Source organism: Ctenopharyngodon idella, chromosome 10 (assembly GCF_019924925.1).
Source record: "Ctenopharyngodon idella isolate HZGC_01 chromosome 10, HZGC01, whole genome shotgun sequence".
Lineage (NCBI taxonomy): Eukaryota > Metazoa > Chordata > Actinopteri > Cypriniformes > Xenocyprididae > Ctenopharyngodon > Ctenopharyngodon idella.
Genome location: NC_067229.1, coordinates 24,342,677 through 24,359,035, shown reverse-complemented (window position 1 = coordinate 24,359,035; position 16,359 = coordinate 24,342,677). Strand labels below are relative to the sequence as shown.

The 16,359-nt window shown below is 38.9% G+C and overlaps 1 protein-coding gene across 2 annotated transcripts in view; it reads left to right on the top strand.

Moving 5' to 3' along the window:
• The window catches only part of LOC127520558 (fibrillin-2), a 91,625-nt gene that overhangs the window by 62,197 nt on the left and 13,069 nt on the right, over positions 1-16,359 (top strand). The window contains exons 34-47 of one of the 2 annotated variants that reach the window (XM_051908805.1): positions 3,901-3,969; positions 4,063-4,188; positions 7,250-7,375; positions 7,666-7,791; positions 7,995-8,111; positions 8,350-8,478; positions 9,259-9,378; positions 10,019-10,144; positions 11,184-11,336; positions 11,431-11,496; positions 11,716-11,841; positions 15,503-15,622; positions 15,833-15,955; positions 16,038-16,169. In XM_051908805.1, coding sequence (XP_051764765.1) covers positions 3,901-3,969; positions 4,063-4,188; positions 7,250-7,375; positions 7,666-7,791; positions 7,995-8,111; positions 8,350-8,478; positions 9,259-9,378; positions 10,019-10,144; positions 11,184-11,336; positions 11,431-11,496; positions 11,716-11,841; positions 15,503-15,622; positions 15,833-15,955; positions 16,038-16,169 — 1,659 coding nt within the window. Of the gene's footprint in view, positions 1-3,900; positions 3,970-4,062; positions 4,189-7,249; positions 7,376-7,665; positions 7,792-7,994; positions 8,112-8,349; positions 8,479-9,258; positions 9,379-10,018; positions 10,145-11,183; positions 11,337-11,430; positions 11,497-11,715; positions 11,842-15,502; positions 15,623-15,832; positions 15,956-16,037; positions 16,170-16,359 lie in introns of those variants that run through there. The other variant, XM_051908804.1, reaches the window with a different exon arrangement.

Genomic DNA, 16,359 nt, shown 5'->3' with positions numbered 1-16,359 from the left:
CTAATCACAAAAAAATGAGACTTATGTCTAAAGAAATGTTGAAATGTCAGGTTTTAAATCATGTAAGTCAAATCGAAAACAAAAATTCTCTGTTTATGTAATCTGTATGAAAAGAGAGCCATGTCAGACGCCCATGATTCAGCTCATTATCCGCTAGTGCGGCCACGCCCACGAAGCGAGCGCTATTCAGACGCAAATTCTGAGGCAATACATGTATACATCGTCTCAATCGTGTATTTATTGATTTGAAAAGTGTTTATCTGTATGTTATAGACATGATTAGCGATCTCTGGAAGCCTCTGTTAGTTCCTGGAAAGTCACATGGTATGCCTGTTCTTCTTTAGAGTAATTTGTGGACTAAAGGTGTACAGAGTGCCCTCCGGCTGCAAGTATGAATTGAAAACACAGTATCCAGCGCTCATAGTGATGACAATAAATATTGAATAAATATTACTCCTCTGTATAGAAAATTGACATAAACATGAAAATCCATCAGTATTTCTCCAAATGTGCATGCTTTTAAGCTAAAAGGCTATATGAAATGCCATAGAGGTAACATGAATGTTCAGACGCTTTGCATCACAGAAATACATTTTATTTTAAAGTATATAATAGAAAACCATTATTTTAAATTGTAATAATATTTCACAGTATTGCTGTTTTTTCTGTATGTTTGATATACACCATGATGAGCTTGAGACATGTTCACAGAGGGTTTTTTCACATAGCCTACCTGACTGAAAGAGCTCATTGTTATGCAGGTCATTAGAGGTCATTATGCGAATCCTTTGTCTTCTCGGGTGTGAATCACAGCATTATTCATGATGATTCATGCCTCCACACATACTGTGTTTCTTGACAAAAAGTGTCTTACAAAATTTAAATATCTATATTGTTTTATATGAACGAGTAGGCAGGATAATTTTTACATAATTTTGAAGCAAAAACTCTAGTCTACAACTACCAATACCCAGAAGTGTTGTGAACACAGATTTAATATATTTTTTTGGTCTTATTTCAGTGACTTAAGTTTTTTGTTTTTTTCAATACCACTCATAAACATTATTCCTTCAAAAAAACAAACATGTACATACATGTTCCTCACGTATTATGGTAGCCTAGTTTGTGCTGAATACAGTGTAATGACACTTTTGTCATTAATATGTTTATGAACAGCTGAAAAAAGCACAAATGTCAGGTCATGTCAAAACTTCTCCAAGGCCCAAAAATCCTCAGACCCCAGAGGGTTAACGGGGAAGTGACCAGCTAAGCTCACCTGAGACCAAAAAGAGTAGAGGCCGAATGTAAAAATGGCCTGCCATACTCAAGCAGTCTGAAAAGGCTTGCGCTCAATATCAAGCGCTAAGCCAGACCCTCAAAAGAGTTCCAGGATAGGAACAAACTTATCATCGGGCCCAGGCTTCAGGCCTGATGTCAAAGCATGCGCAGGGCAAGGAACGGTACAGGGGGAAAGAAGAAGAAGAGGAGAGGGAGATGGAAAACACTCAAAAAGAGAAGAAATACTCAGCGGTGCTCAGCGCGTCAGCTTTGTATAACTTCTCTTAAATCCGGCTTATTCTTCCTAGCGTCACGCCTTCTCTGGGACCTGCTCCTCTGAGGAGGAGGGGCCCGGGAGGCGACGCTAGATGCCCTCGCCTCCTTGAACTTCCCAACCACCGCCTTGAAGGAAGTCCCGAAAAGTTCAAGAGGCGAGACCAGCGCATCGAGGAGAAAACCCTTCTCTTTCTCCCCGATGTCAGCCAGGTTCACCCACAGGTGTCTCTCTGTTGCCAACATCGCCGCCATCGATCGACCGATCGCGGCAGCAGTTTGTTTGGTGGCGCGGAGAGCCAGGTCTGTGGTGCGGCGCAAATCGGCCACCGCATCAGGGGAAAGACCCTGGCCCTGGTCCAAATCTTTCAACAGGTCAGCCTGGTATGCTTGAAGCACTGCCATGGTGTGCAGTGGAGCACCAGCTTGACCTGCAGCTGCGTATGCCCTGCCATTCAACCGTGAAGTTGTTTTAAGCGGTCTAGTAGGCAGGGCAGGAGCCTTCAATGTTGACGCTCCACCACCAACAAGACAGTTTGCAAACATCGTGGGCATCACCACATATCCGTGCTCACGTATCCCCTCGACATTGGCATAATTCGCATGCCCATGTCAATGAATACGGGCCGAATAAGGGTTTTTCCTTGCCTTCTTGATCTCAGAATGGAGATCAGGAAGGAATGGAAGGCTCACGGAAGCTGGAGGAGTATGGCCGGAAAGATAGCATTCGTCTAGCCTCCCACGAACCGCCTCTTCCCGAGCGCGCGTCCACGGCAGCTTTAATCTGCCAGAGGCGCGTTCCTTAACATCCAGCAGCTCAACATTCGTGGGGCAGGATGGCCGTGCGGACTCAGATAAAACACATTCACTGCCCTTAACAACCATTGCCTGCTCTTCAGTGTGGCTAGGAGCCAGAAGAGGACTGTCTGCTGAGCCGGAGGATGCCAGAGAAATGGCATCCTCATCAAGCAGATCGCTCTCGTGAGCCACCGAATCGTGAGAAAGAGAAACGGCTCTCTCAAACTTTTCGGCGAGCTCTACCTGCAAGCCCTACGACTTGAGTCTCCTCTCAGCCTCAGCACGAGAAGGACCCGAGCCGCCAGGTGCAGATGCCTGTCCCTCTTCCCTTGAGAAGATTGACCGTGTCCGCATAGGCAAACGCTCACAATGAATGCAAACAGATCCCTCGAGAACTAAACGTGCATGCTCCTCACCAAGGCAGTGAAGTTGTGTGTGTCCTCTGTTGTCAGATATCTTGGACACGGATCGGCACAACGCTTGAAACACTTCTCAGACATAGTAAATCTTACCTTGTGAAACAACAATCACGACAGACAAAACAGTCACTGAAGAGGAAAAGAGGACGACATGTTCTCTAGGCACCCCTTATATACTGTCTAGTCGCACTAGTATGACGTCATAGGCTGTCGCCGGCCAGTAGGATTGGTGTGATTCGACTATCGTTTCAGACACCTGTCACGCGAGGGTGTTCCCCATAAGTGTTCTAGGACGCAGTGCGATTTCCTTTCGAAAGGGAACAAATGATGTGTCATTGAGGTGTAAACGACTCTGTCTCCCCAGACAGAACCATCCTGTGCCTGGAGTGTCCCAACAGTCCTCAATCAGCATATTGATGAATCCCTCGCACTAAATAGGCATTAGAATACTGCGATGATGAAGACCATTGTGCCAAGTTTAATTCACATGTATACCTTTAAAGGGATTTCTGAAGTACTCGGGCAGTAAAGAGTTCTACCCATATTCGCTCAGCCCTGCAAGACCTGTTTGTCAGATTCAAATCACTTCTGGGGACAGTTGTGTTCCCAAGCTACAGCTAAGCTCGTACAAAAACATTTCTGTGTGTTCAATTGTACTAGTGGTGTATTTTTAGGGGGTCCCTTCTTAAAATGAGGGGGCCACTAAAAAAAATTCCAGCCATTAATAAAATGATACACCTAAACTACAGCATACACAGTATAGCTCGGCGGCTAGAATTTAAACCACGGGCTTACCTTTTACATGACGAGGCAGAGACTTCGAGGGCGATTATTAAAAATGTTGATGATGTCAGCATAGTCCAGAGAATCCACCAATTCCCTTTCAAAAGACAACAGGGAAAGTTTATTTAATGCAAAGTTGTCGTGGATGAACTCAAAGATGATTTGACTCTTGAGAAAAGTCTTTCAACACAACAAGTCAGAGGCAGTGTGATCATTATCTTTTACAGTCTACTCTTGTTTGAAAGAAATGCAGTGACCATCTTCTATTTTCCAACGCAGAAGTTGAAGTTGACATGTAAATGTGTCACAAAAAAGATACACTACTGGATTGTACTCTCTGTTATTTTAGGTGACTATAGAAGTCTTTGTGGCAGTGTGACCGGATTCAAGATTGATTTTGAAACTGGAAAACCAAAAGGTAAAGACAAATTTTGCAGTTAGTGAAATTTCAGTAGAAATGGCAGAAATAGTTTTTACATAATGTTTAATGGTTTTGTTCTGATCTTTTCAGATATTGATGAATGTCATGAAATCCCAGGTGTCTGTGCTCATGGTGTGTGTATAAACCACATGGGCAGTTTCCACTGCGAGTGTCCCTCAGGCTTCATTTACAATGACCTGCTGCTCATCTGTGAAGGTCTGATGGCTACTTTCTCTGTTAAGGGGCCATTCACACAGAATGAGTTTTTGCAAAAATGAGTTCAAAGCAAAAATGCTTTGTGTGAGTGGCCTCCTTAAATCTTTTTAACTACTGGGCTTATTTATGTGGCAGCTTAAAGTGTAAGTTCATCGATTTTTAACCCGCTTTTGTGTTGTTACAACGTTGGCAGTATATGTAAATGAATAATGTTTACTCTTTACCTGGACCCAGAATTTCCGATTTGTCAGCAAAAGTCCAAATTTTGACAACTCCAGGGCTTTCATGAAAGCTACAGATTATACTTCCACATTTTTGTATCCCTGCCCACAGACAGTCGGATCGACAGAGGGTTATTTAGTTACTGTAAGGGTAGGTTTATCACTGAAAATTGTATTGTACTATGTCCAGTCTTTTTTTTTCTGCATTATGGTAAAAATGGAACACTGTGGCAACATCTTTCTTGCCTGTACATGATGGTGTTTTGCTGACAGAACTGCAGTTTCTTTCAGTTTTTACTCTGTTTGGCCTAAAACACTTTTTTTTTGGTTTTTAGATTTTCCATTGTGGCATTCTCTCCATATTTACAATTGTTTGCCACCTTTAGCCACTGTCTACAATGTGCTGGATCCTTCACTGGAAACTGGAAATTGCTCACTCCCACTAAACGTTTACTCTTTAAATTCTCGCACCCCTGAACAATACAAGTCGACACCATTATGACTAGGGCTACGTTCACACTGTCAGTCCAAATCAGGTTATTTGTGTATCCGATTGGAATCTGATCTAAAATGATTGAAGGTCCACACTGTGTATCGCAACAGTTCAGTGTCCATGCCATTCTTACTTCTTCTGGAATATCTGCATTGGTTTCTATGGCAATGACGTTGCATATGTTACGTTGGTAGGTATATGCAACATGTCATTTATATAGATCAGTGGTAGGTATAAGCCAAAAACAACAACAGCTGCAACATGGAGGGGTTTGCTATACAGATGTTGTCTTATCTACAACATGACAATGTGTAGCCACGGCGCTGGACTACTGCGTCTTCTGAGGCAGCGGCAGAAACGTAGGAGGCTATATTGTTATTATATACCGTTATATTGTCATTTTCTGCTTGACCGGAACTTTGCAAGAACATCCTTGTTTCTGCAGAAACTTTTAGCATGTTTCCTATAACAACGTATGATGTTTACGTTTTACGTGGCGTGAAAAAGTCACATAAACCATTGAAACATGCTAAAGATTTACAGAAATGAAATTTGAATAGGATTTCAAACCACATGAATGTTACTGTAGCTCGAAACAGATTTCTAATAATCGCTTTTTCATTTTTTTTTGTTTTTATTGCCGTTCAAACTTGCTAAATCTGATTGGATTTCAATTAGATATGCACAAAAATCTGATTTGGACTGACAGTCTGAATGAGGCTTAAAAGTTCGCTAAGAAGTATTTACTACTACTACTATTTTTAATAGCGTGTTTTTTAATAGCATACCAGAATGTACATTACCGCCACCTACTGGGAACTGAATCAGAGACTTTTCCTATATACCATTCTCTCTTCAAGACACTTCAGGGTCCAAGCCACACTAATGCCATGTGTTCAGCTCCTCTAGTGAAGCTCAGATCCTAAATTCTTTTATACAAATTGTTTTCAAAAATTTTTGTTCAAATTTATATCAATATTGATACTTTACTACCATTACCAGGACATAAATAGTCTTCAGAGTTATTGATACTTCTACTTTCTTCCTTAATTCTTCAAATAATTTATGTATTTCATTTGAACATTTCTTGCACTACATAATTACATGCGCTACTGTTTCTCTAGTCCCACACCAATCACACAAACCTGTTGGGTGTTTTGTTATTGTATACATAGTATTATTTAGCCCTCTATGGCCTATTCTGAGTCAGGAAATTACACATTCTTCTTTCCTTTCCCCTCCTGAAATCAATAAAAGCAAGGCGGTATATTTGACTCTGGTAAGCGTGTCCATAGTAGACTGATGGGAGTGGCCTTGGATAGAAACATACCCAGTGCATTATGGATGTTGAAGTTTTCCTACCTATTTGGGAAGACAACAGCCTTTTCCTCTGTTTTCTGTAGTCAGATAGCATGAATTTAAATTTTTTTTCACCGTTCTAATGCATTGGCAGCTAAGTTTAATTGAAAGCCAGCAGTAAATTAAGGTGCAGGGTCAATGTAAAAACTAGACTAATTATTATATAGTATTCTGCGTGAATTGATTTGTCAAAACAGTAATTTTTTTGACTGTACTCACAGTGGGTCTCGTTCACCAATAATTGTGTGGATTATTTGTATTTAAATGCATGAAGATGAAAATTTCTTTTCAAAATTGACAATTCACAACCCATGCATGCACACATGTATTTGTTCATAACCTTGTTCTAATATTAATAAATTATTTAGTTAATAATTTAGTATTCTAAATGACTGCTCCTCATCCTCAAAACCAGCCTTAACACATTAAAAAAAGCCACCCAGAGTATGCGATTTCTGTGTTCCTTCATTTCGTAAAGTTATTGAAGACTCATGATTTGTTTGTGAAAATGTTTGTATGCTGATTTCATGCACAAATTTGTGCGTACGTGTAACACTCCTTATCTGACGGCACTCAAATCATCGGGCCTTCCATTCTGCATCTAAAAGAACAAAATTAAAGAATAAGAAGGTCCACCTGTTTATATGGGGCAAAAAATGTTGTCAGAAAGTTGTACATATACAATCACAATAAACTAATACATTACTGCGCAACATCACTAAACTTTCAAATTAATAATAATTGATAGATTAACATGTATTATGTTACTAGAAAGCCTAATTTTACTGGAGAACATTTTACCTACCTTCTCACAGGTAAAAGGCAAACGACCTACTAATTACTTAATGTCGCCAACAGAGGTCACACAATTATAAATTAAACTACTCAAAATTTGGCGAAAGGCATAACATTTACAGTAACGCTTTTAACGTGCATATGGTTAAAGAGACCCTCTGTCTTTTTTTAATATGTGTGTGGTTGTGTTCAGACATTGACGAATGCAGCAGTGGAGAGCATGTGTGTCAGATAAATGCAGACTGCATCAACCGTCCGGGCGGCTATCAGTGTGAATGCGCTGATGGGTATAGACTCACACCTGACGGAGCCTGCGCTGGTGAGCTGCCACCACCACCACTATAGACATTACCACTGTCTTGTTGGTTGTGCATGTTTGTATGAACATGCAGTTTGTATGAAATGATTTCATCTTATTAAAACACAAATTGGAAAATATTATCTGGAAGACAGTGTCATGTCTGTGAGTGAAAGCTCCTTCTTGTCATTTCCAAATGTCTCCAATCACTGTTTATTATGCAAGTTATCTTAAAAGAATTGTAGGTGTTTGGATTAACTAAGTAATAAAACCCAGTGATTTGAGTCTCTCATTCCTGTACCTCCAAAAAGACCGTAATGAGTGTGTGGAGACGCCCAGCGTGTGTCGTCATGGTGACTGTGTGGACATTCCAGGAGGATACAAGTGTGTGTGTCACACCGGCTTTACAGCCACATTAAACCACAGGATGTGTGTAGGTAAGACCTCTTTAATCTCCATCATATCTACTCCATTATGACCAGTGTTCAGAAGACCCCTGGATGCTGTGTTCATACAGTGTGCCCTTATGTGGCATGTCATTAAAACTCTGAATCAGACCTTCTCCTCATTAGAGGTGCTATATTTTACCAAAGCAATTTGCCTGTAAAGGTGTTTACAGCAAGTGTTTTTTCTCCCGTAGATGTTAATGAGTGTTCACGTCAGCCGTGTGGGAATGGCACGTGTAAAAACTCTATTGGCTCTTTTAATTGTATCTGTCATCAAGGATTTGATCTCACCAGTAATAACTACTGTACAGGTAAAAATGTTGTTCCTTTAAACATGTTTACTATAGATTTGTATTGTACATTTGACCATATATACCTACCCTCCATTCCATGTTAGTTTTTTGTGTGTGTGTGTGTGTGTGTGTGTGTGTGTAGTAACTATCTAAAGCTATATCACTATCTAAAGCTATTCTCATTGCATGTTTTTGAAATATGGTTAGCTAGTAGTTAAAGATGCTGAAATATCTTCTGTTCTCATTGCTTCTCTAGATATTGACGAGTGTGTAGTTTTTCACTCTCAGCTCTGCAGGAACGGCCGGTGTGTTAATAACGTAGGGTCCTTCCAGTGCCTCTGTAGAGAGGGTTATGAACTCAGTCTTGATGGAAAGACCTGCATAGGTAATTATGTAAGGGTTTCCCAAACTGTGAAGGAACTGCAGGGGGTTTTTTAATTAAATTTTAAAAATGTAAAATGAAAATTAAAATAAATTAATTAAAAATAAAAACAAAATAAAAATGATAAAAATAAGAAATGTTTCATTTGTTTACCTGCATGTCATGTGACCATTAGCAGACATCAGAGAACTGTAACATTCGAATGTGTTGTTAAATTAATGAAATATCAACTTAAAATCTCAGGGGTGATTCAAGTAAATATTGTAGGCCAAAGATGTTTACTGTTTACTTGACATTTGACTTGACATTTGATATTCAACAGTGCTTTGATCTGCCTGCATTGACACTATTCTTTTAAGAGCTGCTGTGCAGCCAAATAATGTACCAGTTATCAATGTAAAGCTGCTTTGACACAATCTACATTGTAAAAAGCGCTATATATAAATAAAGGTGACTTGACTTGACTTGACTGCCATTGTGTGAATAATATGTAATTAAAAAATTATAAATAAAAATATAATCTAATTACAAGTACTTAATTTTTGTGATTACATAATCCAGATGACATATAATCAGTGACTGTATGCTTAGATTGAAGTATCCATGTGAGACTATCTACCAATTTTATTAATCTGAAATAAACAAGTATGCTGACAAATCATAACAATATACATGTAGATATTCAGTATAATTGCACACTATTATTTTGTTCTAGGATTTGTAGACAGATGGGGGTCCTATGACAATCTCATAACTGTCTGTCTTGTCTTTTAATAAATGCAGATGTTAATGAGTGTATAATGATTCCTGGCATATGTGCTCCTGGAACTTGTCTGAATCTGGATGGTTCTTTCAGATGTGTCTGTCCTGATGGGTATGTCGTCCACAATGAGCACTGTGTAGGTAAGAGTACTGCTTCAAATGCCCAACAAGAGGTTACACCCCTGTGCAGTATCACTAAAGTGTCAAATGATTCAAAATTGTATCACCTCTCCAGTGCATGAACATGATGCACATGATGTTATTACAAGCAGGTTGAATTAAGGACCTATTAGCCTGCACATCTAGAGTTTTATGACAGAACTTTGTATTAATGGAAGGTGGACTTACTTTTTGTTTAATTAAATTAATAAATACATAAAAAATGTGGTCCCTATATATATTTTAAGTATTTCTCTTTGTGAGAACAGGCCAAAATTCACTGAAAATCTTTATATGTTCATGTGAGTTCATGTAAGAAGTAGTGACATCTGATTCATGAACAAATTATTCTCAGATCTTGATCCACAATCTGAGTCCATGATCTGGTTCTTCAGCTAACTCAATGACTATTGTATGATTACAGAAGTCATATGTATGATACATGTATGGTGCTTTTGTGTTCTTTTTTGAAAGCATATTCACAATTTCTTCTTTTGTGAGTCACACAGATTTGGAACAAAATGAAACATAATGAAACATTTAAACTTTTTTTCCAGTAGATAGTATGTAAGTACAGTATATTGTGTGTGTGTGTGTGTGTGTGTGTGTGTGTGTGTATCAGATGTGAACGAGTGTTCAGAAGAGCCCGGCATCTGTGCGTATGGCTCCTGTTTCAACAGTCTGGGCAGCTTTGAGTGCGTGTGTAAACCTGGATTTGTGCTGTCAGAAGATAGACGCAGATGTTACGGTAATTCATCATAACCCTGTTTGTCTGACTAAACTTAAACAGGTGAAAATGTCTGGTTCATATTTTACCAACAATAGAAAAAAAAAAAAAGAAATCATTTTTTGCATTAAGAAAATAAAGCCTATTAGGACCATGAAGAATATGACCTGATTACACATTACTGAAACTGACTGCACTAAACTGTTGTTGTTATTGTTGTTGTTGTTTGCCTATTTATAAAGCTTATAAAATTTACATTACACCTTGTTTTTTGATTGTCTATAGTATTGGTAGGCTGTAGTGGACCTACACTAGTAGACTGTTAGGTTAGGTTTAGGTGTCAGGGTTCAGGTTAGTAGAATAAGTTGACATATATTTGCAAAGCTACTTATAGTTAGCCTTGTGAAAGGAAATGCAATTCTCTAGAATGCTTGATTCTGATTGGCTGACAGACAAAGATTAAGAGGTGTTTATTAATGAATTAATTAATTGTCTTGACTGCTTTACAGTTCCATATAACTTCAACCCCTCCAACCAACAATTCATCCCATGCATTTGATTTGCCATTTTCTATCTCAAATTTTACAATCAGTGGAAATGTGCAGTTTAATTATAAAAAATAAAGCATTGTCAAGAAAGTAAGAAAATTTAATTACAATATGATGGTTAGGCAAACCATTGCTGTATTGCAGTTAGCCATACGCAGAAACTAAGACATGCACTCACTTGCACATGCAGAATTTTAACCCTGTCTCGCTACTTAATTAAATATTTTCTGTACTCAAAAAAGTTGCATTATATTTTCAGTAGTGGTAGTTTTTGAAGTTAAACTAACATGTTCCCTGACTCTGCTGAGTGATAGGCAATTCACTCATGCTCTCTCTCCAATAACTGCATACAGTAGCTTCTGTTACTAGTTCTAAAATGACATTGTTTCTAAACAAGGTATGTAAGAAGTAGTTTTACACACAAGAGTGTTTTAAGGATAAAAACATGAAAATTGTCTTGAAAGAAAACATTGACATTCCTTACATAATACTTATGCTGTTTGTTGTGTCAGACACTAGAGAGAGCTTCTGTTTCACACGCTTTGAGAACGGCAAGTGCTCTGTCCCGCAGGCATTCAACACCAGCAAAGCCAAGTGCTGCTGTAGTGTCATGGCCAAAGAGGGCTGGGGTGACCCCTGTGAGCTGTGCCCTAAAGAACAGGATGGTACCAGAACTCTCATCTCCTTTATCATCCGCTACATCACCTTCACACAGGACCCAAAATCATTCTCATGGTTTCATGTTGTGTTCGTTCACAGCTGCATTTCAGGATCTGTGTCCATTTGGCCATGGGATCATTCCTGGTGTTGGGGACACACGTGTAGGTACTGTGACAATACATGTTTTGATTCTTGTAGGCTCAAAAGATGGTGTAGCAATTGGTTGTAAATTAATATTATTAAAATAATGTAATATCTTACTTAATGTATTGATTGTCTGATACCAAAAAATGATTAAGAAGACATTAAACCCAGAGTGCACACAATAAAGCTGTACAGATTGACCATGTCACATTTGTCACACGCTGTATCGTTGTGTCTCAGACTTAAATGAGTGTGTGGAGAATCCAGAGATCTGCGTAAACGGCCACTGCATCAACACAGACGGCTCCTTCCGCTGCGAGTGTCCTGCGGGATACACGCTCGACTACACAGGAACACGTTGTGATGGTAAGAGAACACTGAAATGTAACCTTCCACAAAACCGTTTTACTTTAAAAGTGAATGTATTGCACTCCAAATATGAATTATGTGTTCAAGAAATGAACATTGTCATCATTTATTGTTTCACGAGTTCACACTTACAAATAAGTCAGATAGAATAAATGGTATGCATATTTGGTGTGCTGTCCAAGGAGAGGGCTCTGAGCTTGGTATTTGGCCCAAACCCCGAGTACTCCCCCGTATTCCTGGTTGTGGTAGGAACAAGCCAAGAATGAGGAGTCAGGGTGGTGGAGGGATGCTGAAAACTGTCGAGGAATGTAGGCGAGTCGACTGTGTGTGTATATATATATATATATATATAATGTATATTTATAGGCTTCCTCTCATGCTAATAGGATTGAATAGATCATTTGAACATTCTCCTCCCGAACTTGCAGACCCCTTCATGGGGCTCAGCAGCTTGTTTTATAGTATATTTATTACTTTCTTCTGCAGAACAGAAAAGTGGATATTTAACAGTTTTAGTTATCATTGACTTTTATACTCCATTGTATGGAGCAATAAGTGGAGTATAAAATGTTATACTCCATTGTATGGACAAATAAACATTGAGACATTGTGCAAAATATCTTCTTTTCTAACAATTTAAATATCTCTATTGTGTCAGGCCTGTTCACTCTAAAATTATACCACCTGAGGTCACAGAGTCTCTGTTCTATTGGTTTCTACTCAGCTGCAGTGTCTTTTGCTGACAGATTGCTGCCTGCATTCCTGTTGGTAGTCACTGCTCATTATCGGCATAAAGTTGTACTCTGCTCACCAGAAACTCTTTCTGAAAATGTATGACTTCAGGTTTCTTTGTCACTGCAATTTACTGAGAGTTTTCAGACCCCTTCATGGGGCTCAGCAGCTTGTTTTATAGTATATTTTATTAGACATTTAAGATATGTTTGTAAAATAGCCTACACGATGATATGAATGAAACCATGATTTCAGGCTTCTGTGATTTACACTGTATTTCTCACTTCAGCTGAACTTGCCATGAACTTGGACCTGAACAATGATATTAAGTTGTTCTTGGTTTACATGGCCTTCAACATTTTCTCTTGATAAATGTTTCTTTTTTAAAAAATAGTGAGACAAACACATTGAGTAATCACTTAAAATATTAAAAATAATACAACCCCATTTTCAGAAAAGTTGGGACATTTTGTATAATGCAATAAAATCATGAATCTGTGATTTAATTCTCTTTAACCTTGATTTAACTGACAAAAGTACAAAGAAAATATTTCCATACTCCAAAAAAGGTGGGACAGAGGCATGTTTACCACTGTGTCACATCACCTTTCCTTTTAATTACACTTTTTAATTGTTCGGGAATTGAGGATACTAATTGTTGTATTTTTGCAAGTGGAATTTTTGCTCAATCTTGCCTGATATAAGACATCTGCTCAACAGTCTGTGGTCATCATTGTCTGATTCTCCTTTTGGAGAATGGGCCATACATTTTCAATAAGAGACAGATCTGGGCTGCAGGCAGATAGTCAAGAACATCCACTCTATGGTGTAGAGTGTTTACAAAACCACTCTTATGTAGCACGTGCTGAATGAAGCCTGGCATTGTCTTGCTTGTCATCTTGATGGCAGTATAAGTCTCTGTACAATCCCTATATTTGCCTCCACGTCAATGGTAACTTCACACATATGCAAGTCATCCATGCTGTTGAACACTGACGCACCCCTATACCACTACCGATGTTTGCTTTTGCACCTGTCGCTGATGGAAGTCTGGATGGTCACTTTCGTCTTTGGGACTGAGAACTCGATGTCCATTTTTCCCAAAAACAAGCTGAAACATGGACTTATCATGGTTTTTAGACCATCTGAGATGAGCTTGGGCCAAGAGAACTCTGCTCAATCTCTGCATTGAACAGATGTATAGTTTTCTTTTTGCGTAACAGAGATTCAAGTTGCATTTCTTGGTGTAGTGGCAGACTGTGTTAAGTGACAACAGTTTTCCAAAGTATTTCTGAAACCATGTGGCAAACAAAGTAGCATGACGATTTCTCAAGTAATGTCATCTGAGGGCTCGAAGGTCACGCACATTCAACGGAGGTCTCCTGCCTTGCCCTGCATGGCCTGAGAATTTTCTGGATTCCCTGAATCTTTCCACAATATTATGTATGCTTGATGCTGAAAGACCTAAATTATTTGCAATCTTGCATTGAGAAATGTGATTTTTGAATTGTTTGACAATTCTCACATGATATTTGGCACAAAGTGGTGAGCCAATACCCATTTTGCTTGCAAAGACAGAGATGCTCCTTTTTATACCCAGTCAAGATACCCTCAACTATTACCAATTCACCTGCTTATTGTAGACTGTTTTAAAACAGTTCAACTTGGATATTCTGTAACCTTTTCACTTTTATTTTGCCTCTGTCCCAACTTTTTTAGAGTGTGTTGCAGCCATCAAAATCAAAATTTGTTTATATTTAAAAAATACAATTCATTTGGTCTGTGGAAACATCAGAAATATTTTCTTTGAACTTTTGTCAGTTAAATAAAGGTTAAAGAGAATTAACCAATAACTTGATTTTATTGCATTTTACAAAATGTCCCGACTTTTCTGGAAATGGGGTTGTATATACAGTATATGATGTTTTAACACGTTATCAAAAAATAGACTAGTTGGCAGTCTGCCACCCTTGCAGAGAAAGCAAGAAGATAGTATAATAATTGTAGCAAGAGTTTGAAGATGAGCCAAAAAGAGCACCTGTGACTGAGATCATTGGTTATGAACTGTGTAAAAGTGACTAGGATGGTCAGATGTTCTGCAGGCATCTTAGCTTTGTTGTCTCCATCAATAAAGTCTAAAGCCACATTTCCACCATTGGGCCAAACCGTTCTCATTGCTTAATCGTTCCATTCCGTGCCGATCTGGCCCAGCCGGTACAGATATAGTTTCATTTTCCACTGTGGGGCTCATGTGGGGCTCTTTGGTATGTAATACAAATGTGTCAGTCATTGCATTGGTAATGCAAGAGTTTACACACAATATGAGATGTAAATAGCGACCATGTTATGGAGGATGATCAGATATTTCTTTTAATTATATTAACTTTAGGCTACTTCGCTCCAATAGAGTGCTCGGCCAACTACAGAAAAACTGGTAGCCAGGCAACAGATAAGTGTCCAATCCTGTGTCACTACATGCATTCTACCAGCCGTTTTTTTTTTTTTTTCGAGGCCGGGAACGGTTTGTAATTGTGCCATGCCGAGGCAAGCTCAAGTGGAAATATAACTGGAACCGTTCTTAGAACTTCTTGGCCGGTGGAAAAACGGCTTAAGTTTTGGCATCTGGAACTCTGTGACTAGAGTGATATTTTTGCAAAGATGAGAAGACTTTTTCCACAACAGTTTCTCCTTTGATATTAGCTTGACATTTTGAGGTGCTTCAGTGGGTGGCACTGCCAGCTTGCAACGAGAAAGTCCCCTGGTTCTCCCCGTGTTGGCGTGAGGTCATGTGAATTAGAAATGGATTGGATAAACAGATTTTTCTGATCCATTAAATCTATATCTCAACTGGGTAATCATCATCTATTATTGTCAACTTTTCAACATGTTCAGCCAACAGTTTTCTGTTCTCTCTGTGTGTGTGCAGATACTGATGAGTGTTTAGTGGAAAACCCGTGTGGAAACGGCACATGCTCAAATGTGATTGGATCTTTTGAGTGTCTGTGTGAGGAGGGATTTGAGCCTGGACCAATGATGAGCTGTGAAGGTTAGCTGACAAAAACACCTGAACATCTAATGTAGCATCTTTATTAAACCAGCTTCAGATGCACTCAGAGATTGATGATGATTATCGCACATGATCACTGGTCTACAGTAATCCTTCATCAAATGAAGTGTCTGATATCGATTTAAGGGAGCATTCATACATGTTTTTGTGTCCATCTTTACTGATTGTGTGTCATTATTGATTGTCCAGATGTGAATGAATGTGGTCAGAATCCTCTGCTCTGTGCGTTTCGCTGCATTAACACTTTCGGGGCATATGAATGCAGCTGTCCGTCCGGTTACGCTTTACGGGAGGATGGACGCATGTGTCATGGTACGACATATTATCAATAATCAATGAGTTTGTATTCAAGTATTCAAGCATTTGTGATGATGTTGGGCTCCTCTGTGTCCAGATGTAGATGAGTGTGCAGAGGATCTTCATAACTGTGACTCCAGAGGAATGGAGTGTAACAACTTAATCGGCACCTTCATGTGTGTTTGTCCGGCTGGGATGGTCCGCAGGATGGATGACGATGTGTGTCAAGGTAAAATCTGAGATAATCTATTCATTGACCTTAATTCATTAAACTGATCTGCACTGCTATTCACTTTTACAAACACTCTTAAAAAATTATTTTGTTAAATCTGAACGTAAAGTTATATGAGAAACAGAATACTGACAAAAATGTTGATATATTCTGGGATTTTGTCAAGATAAGCATCTTGTGATATACA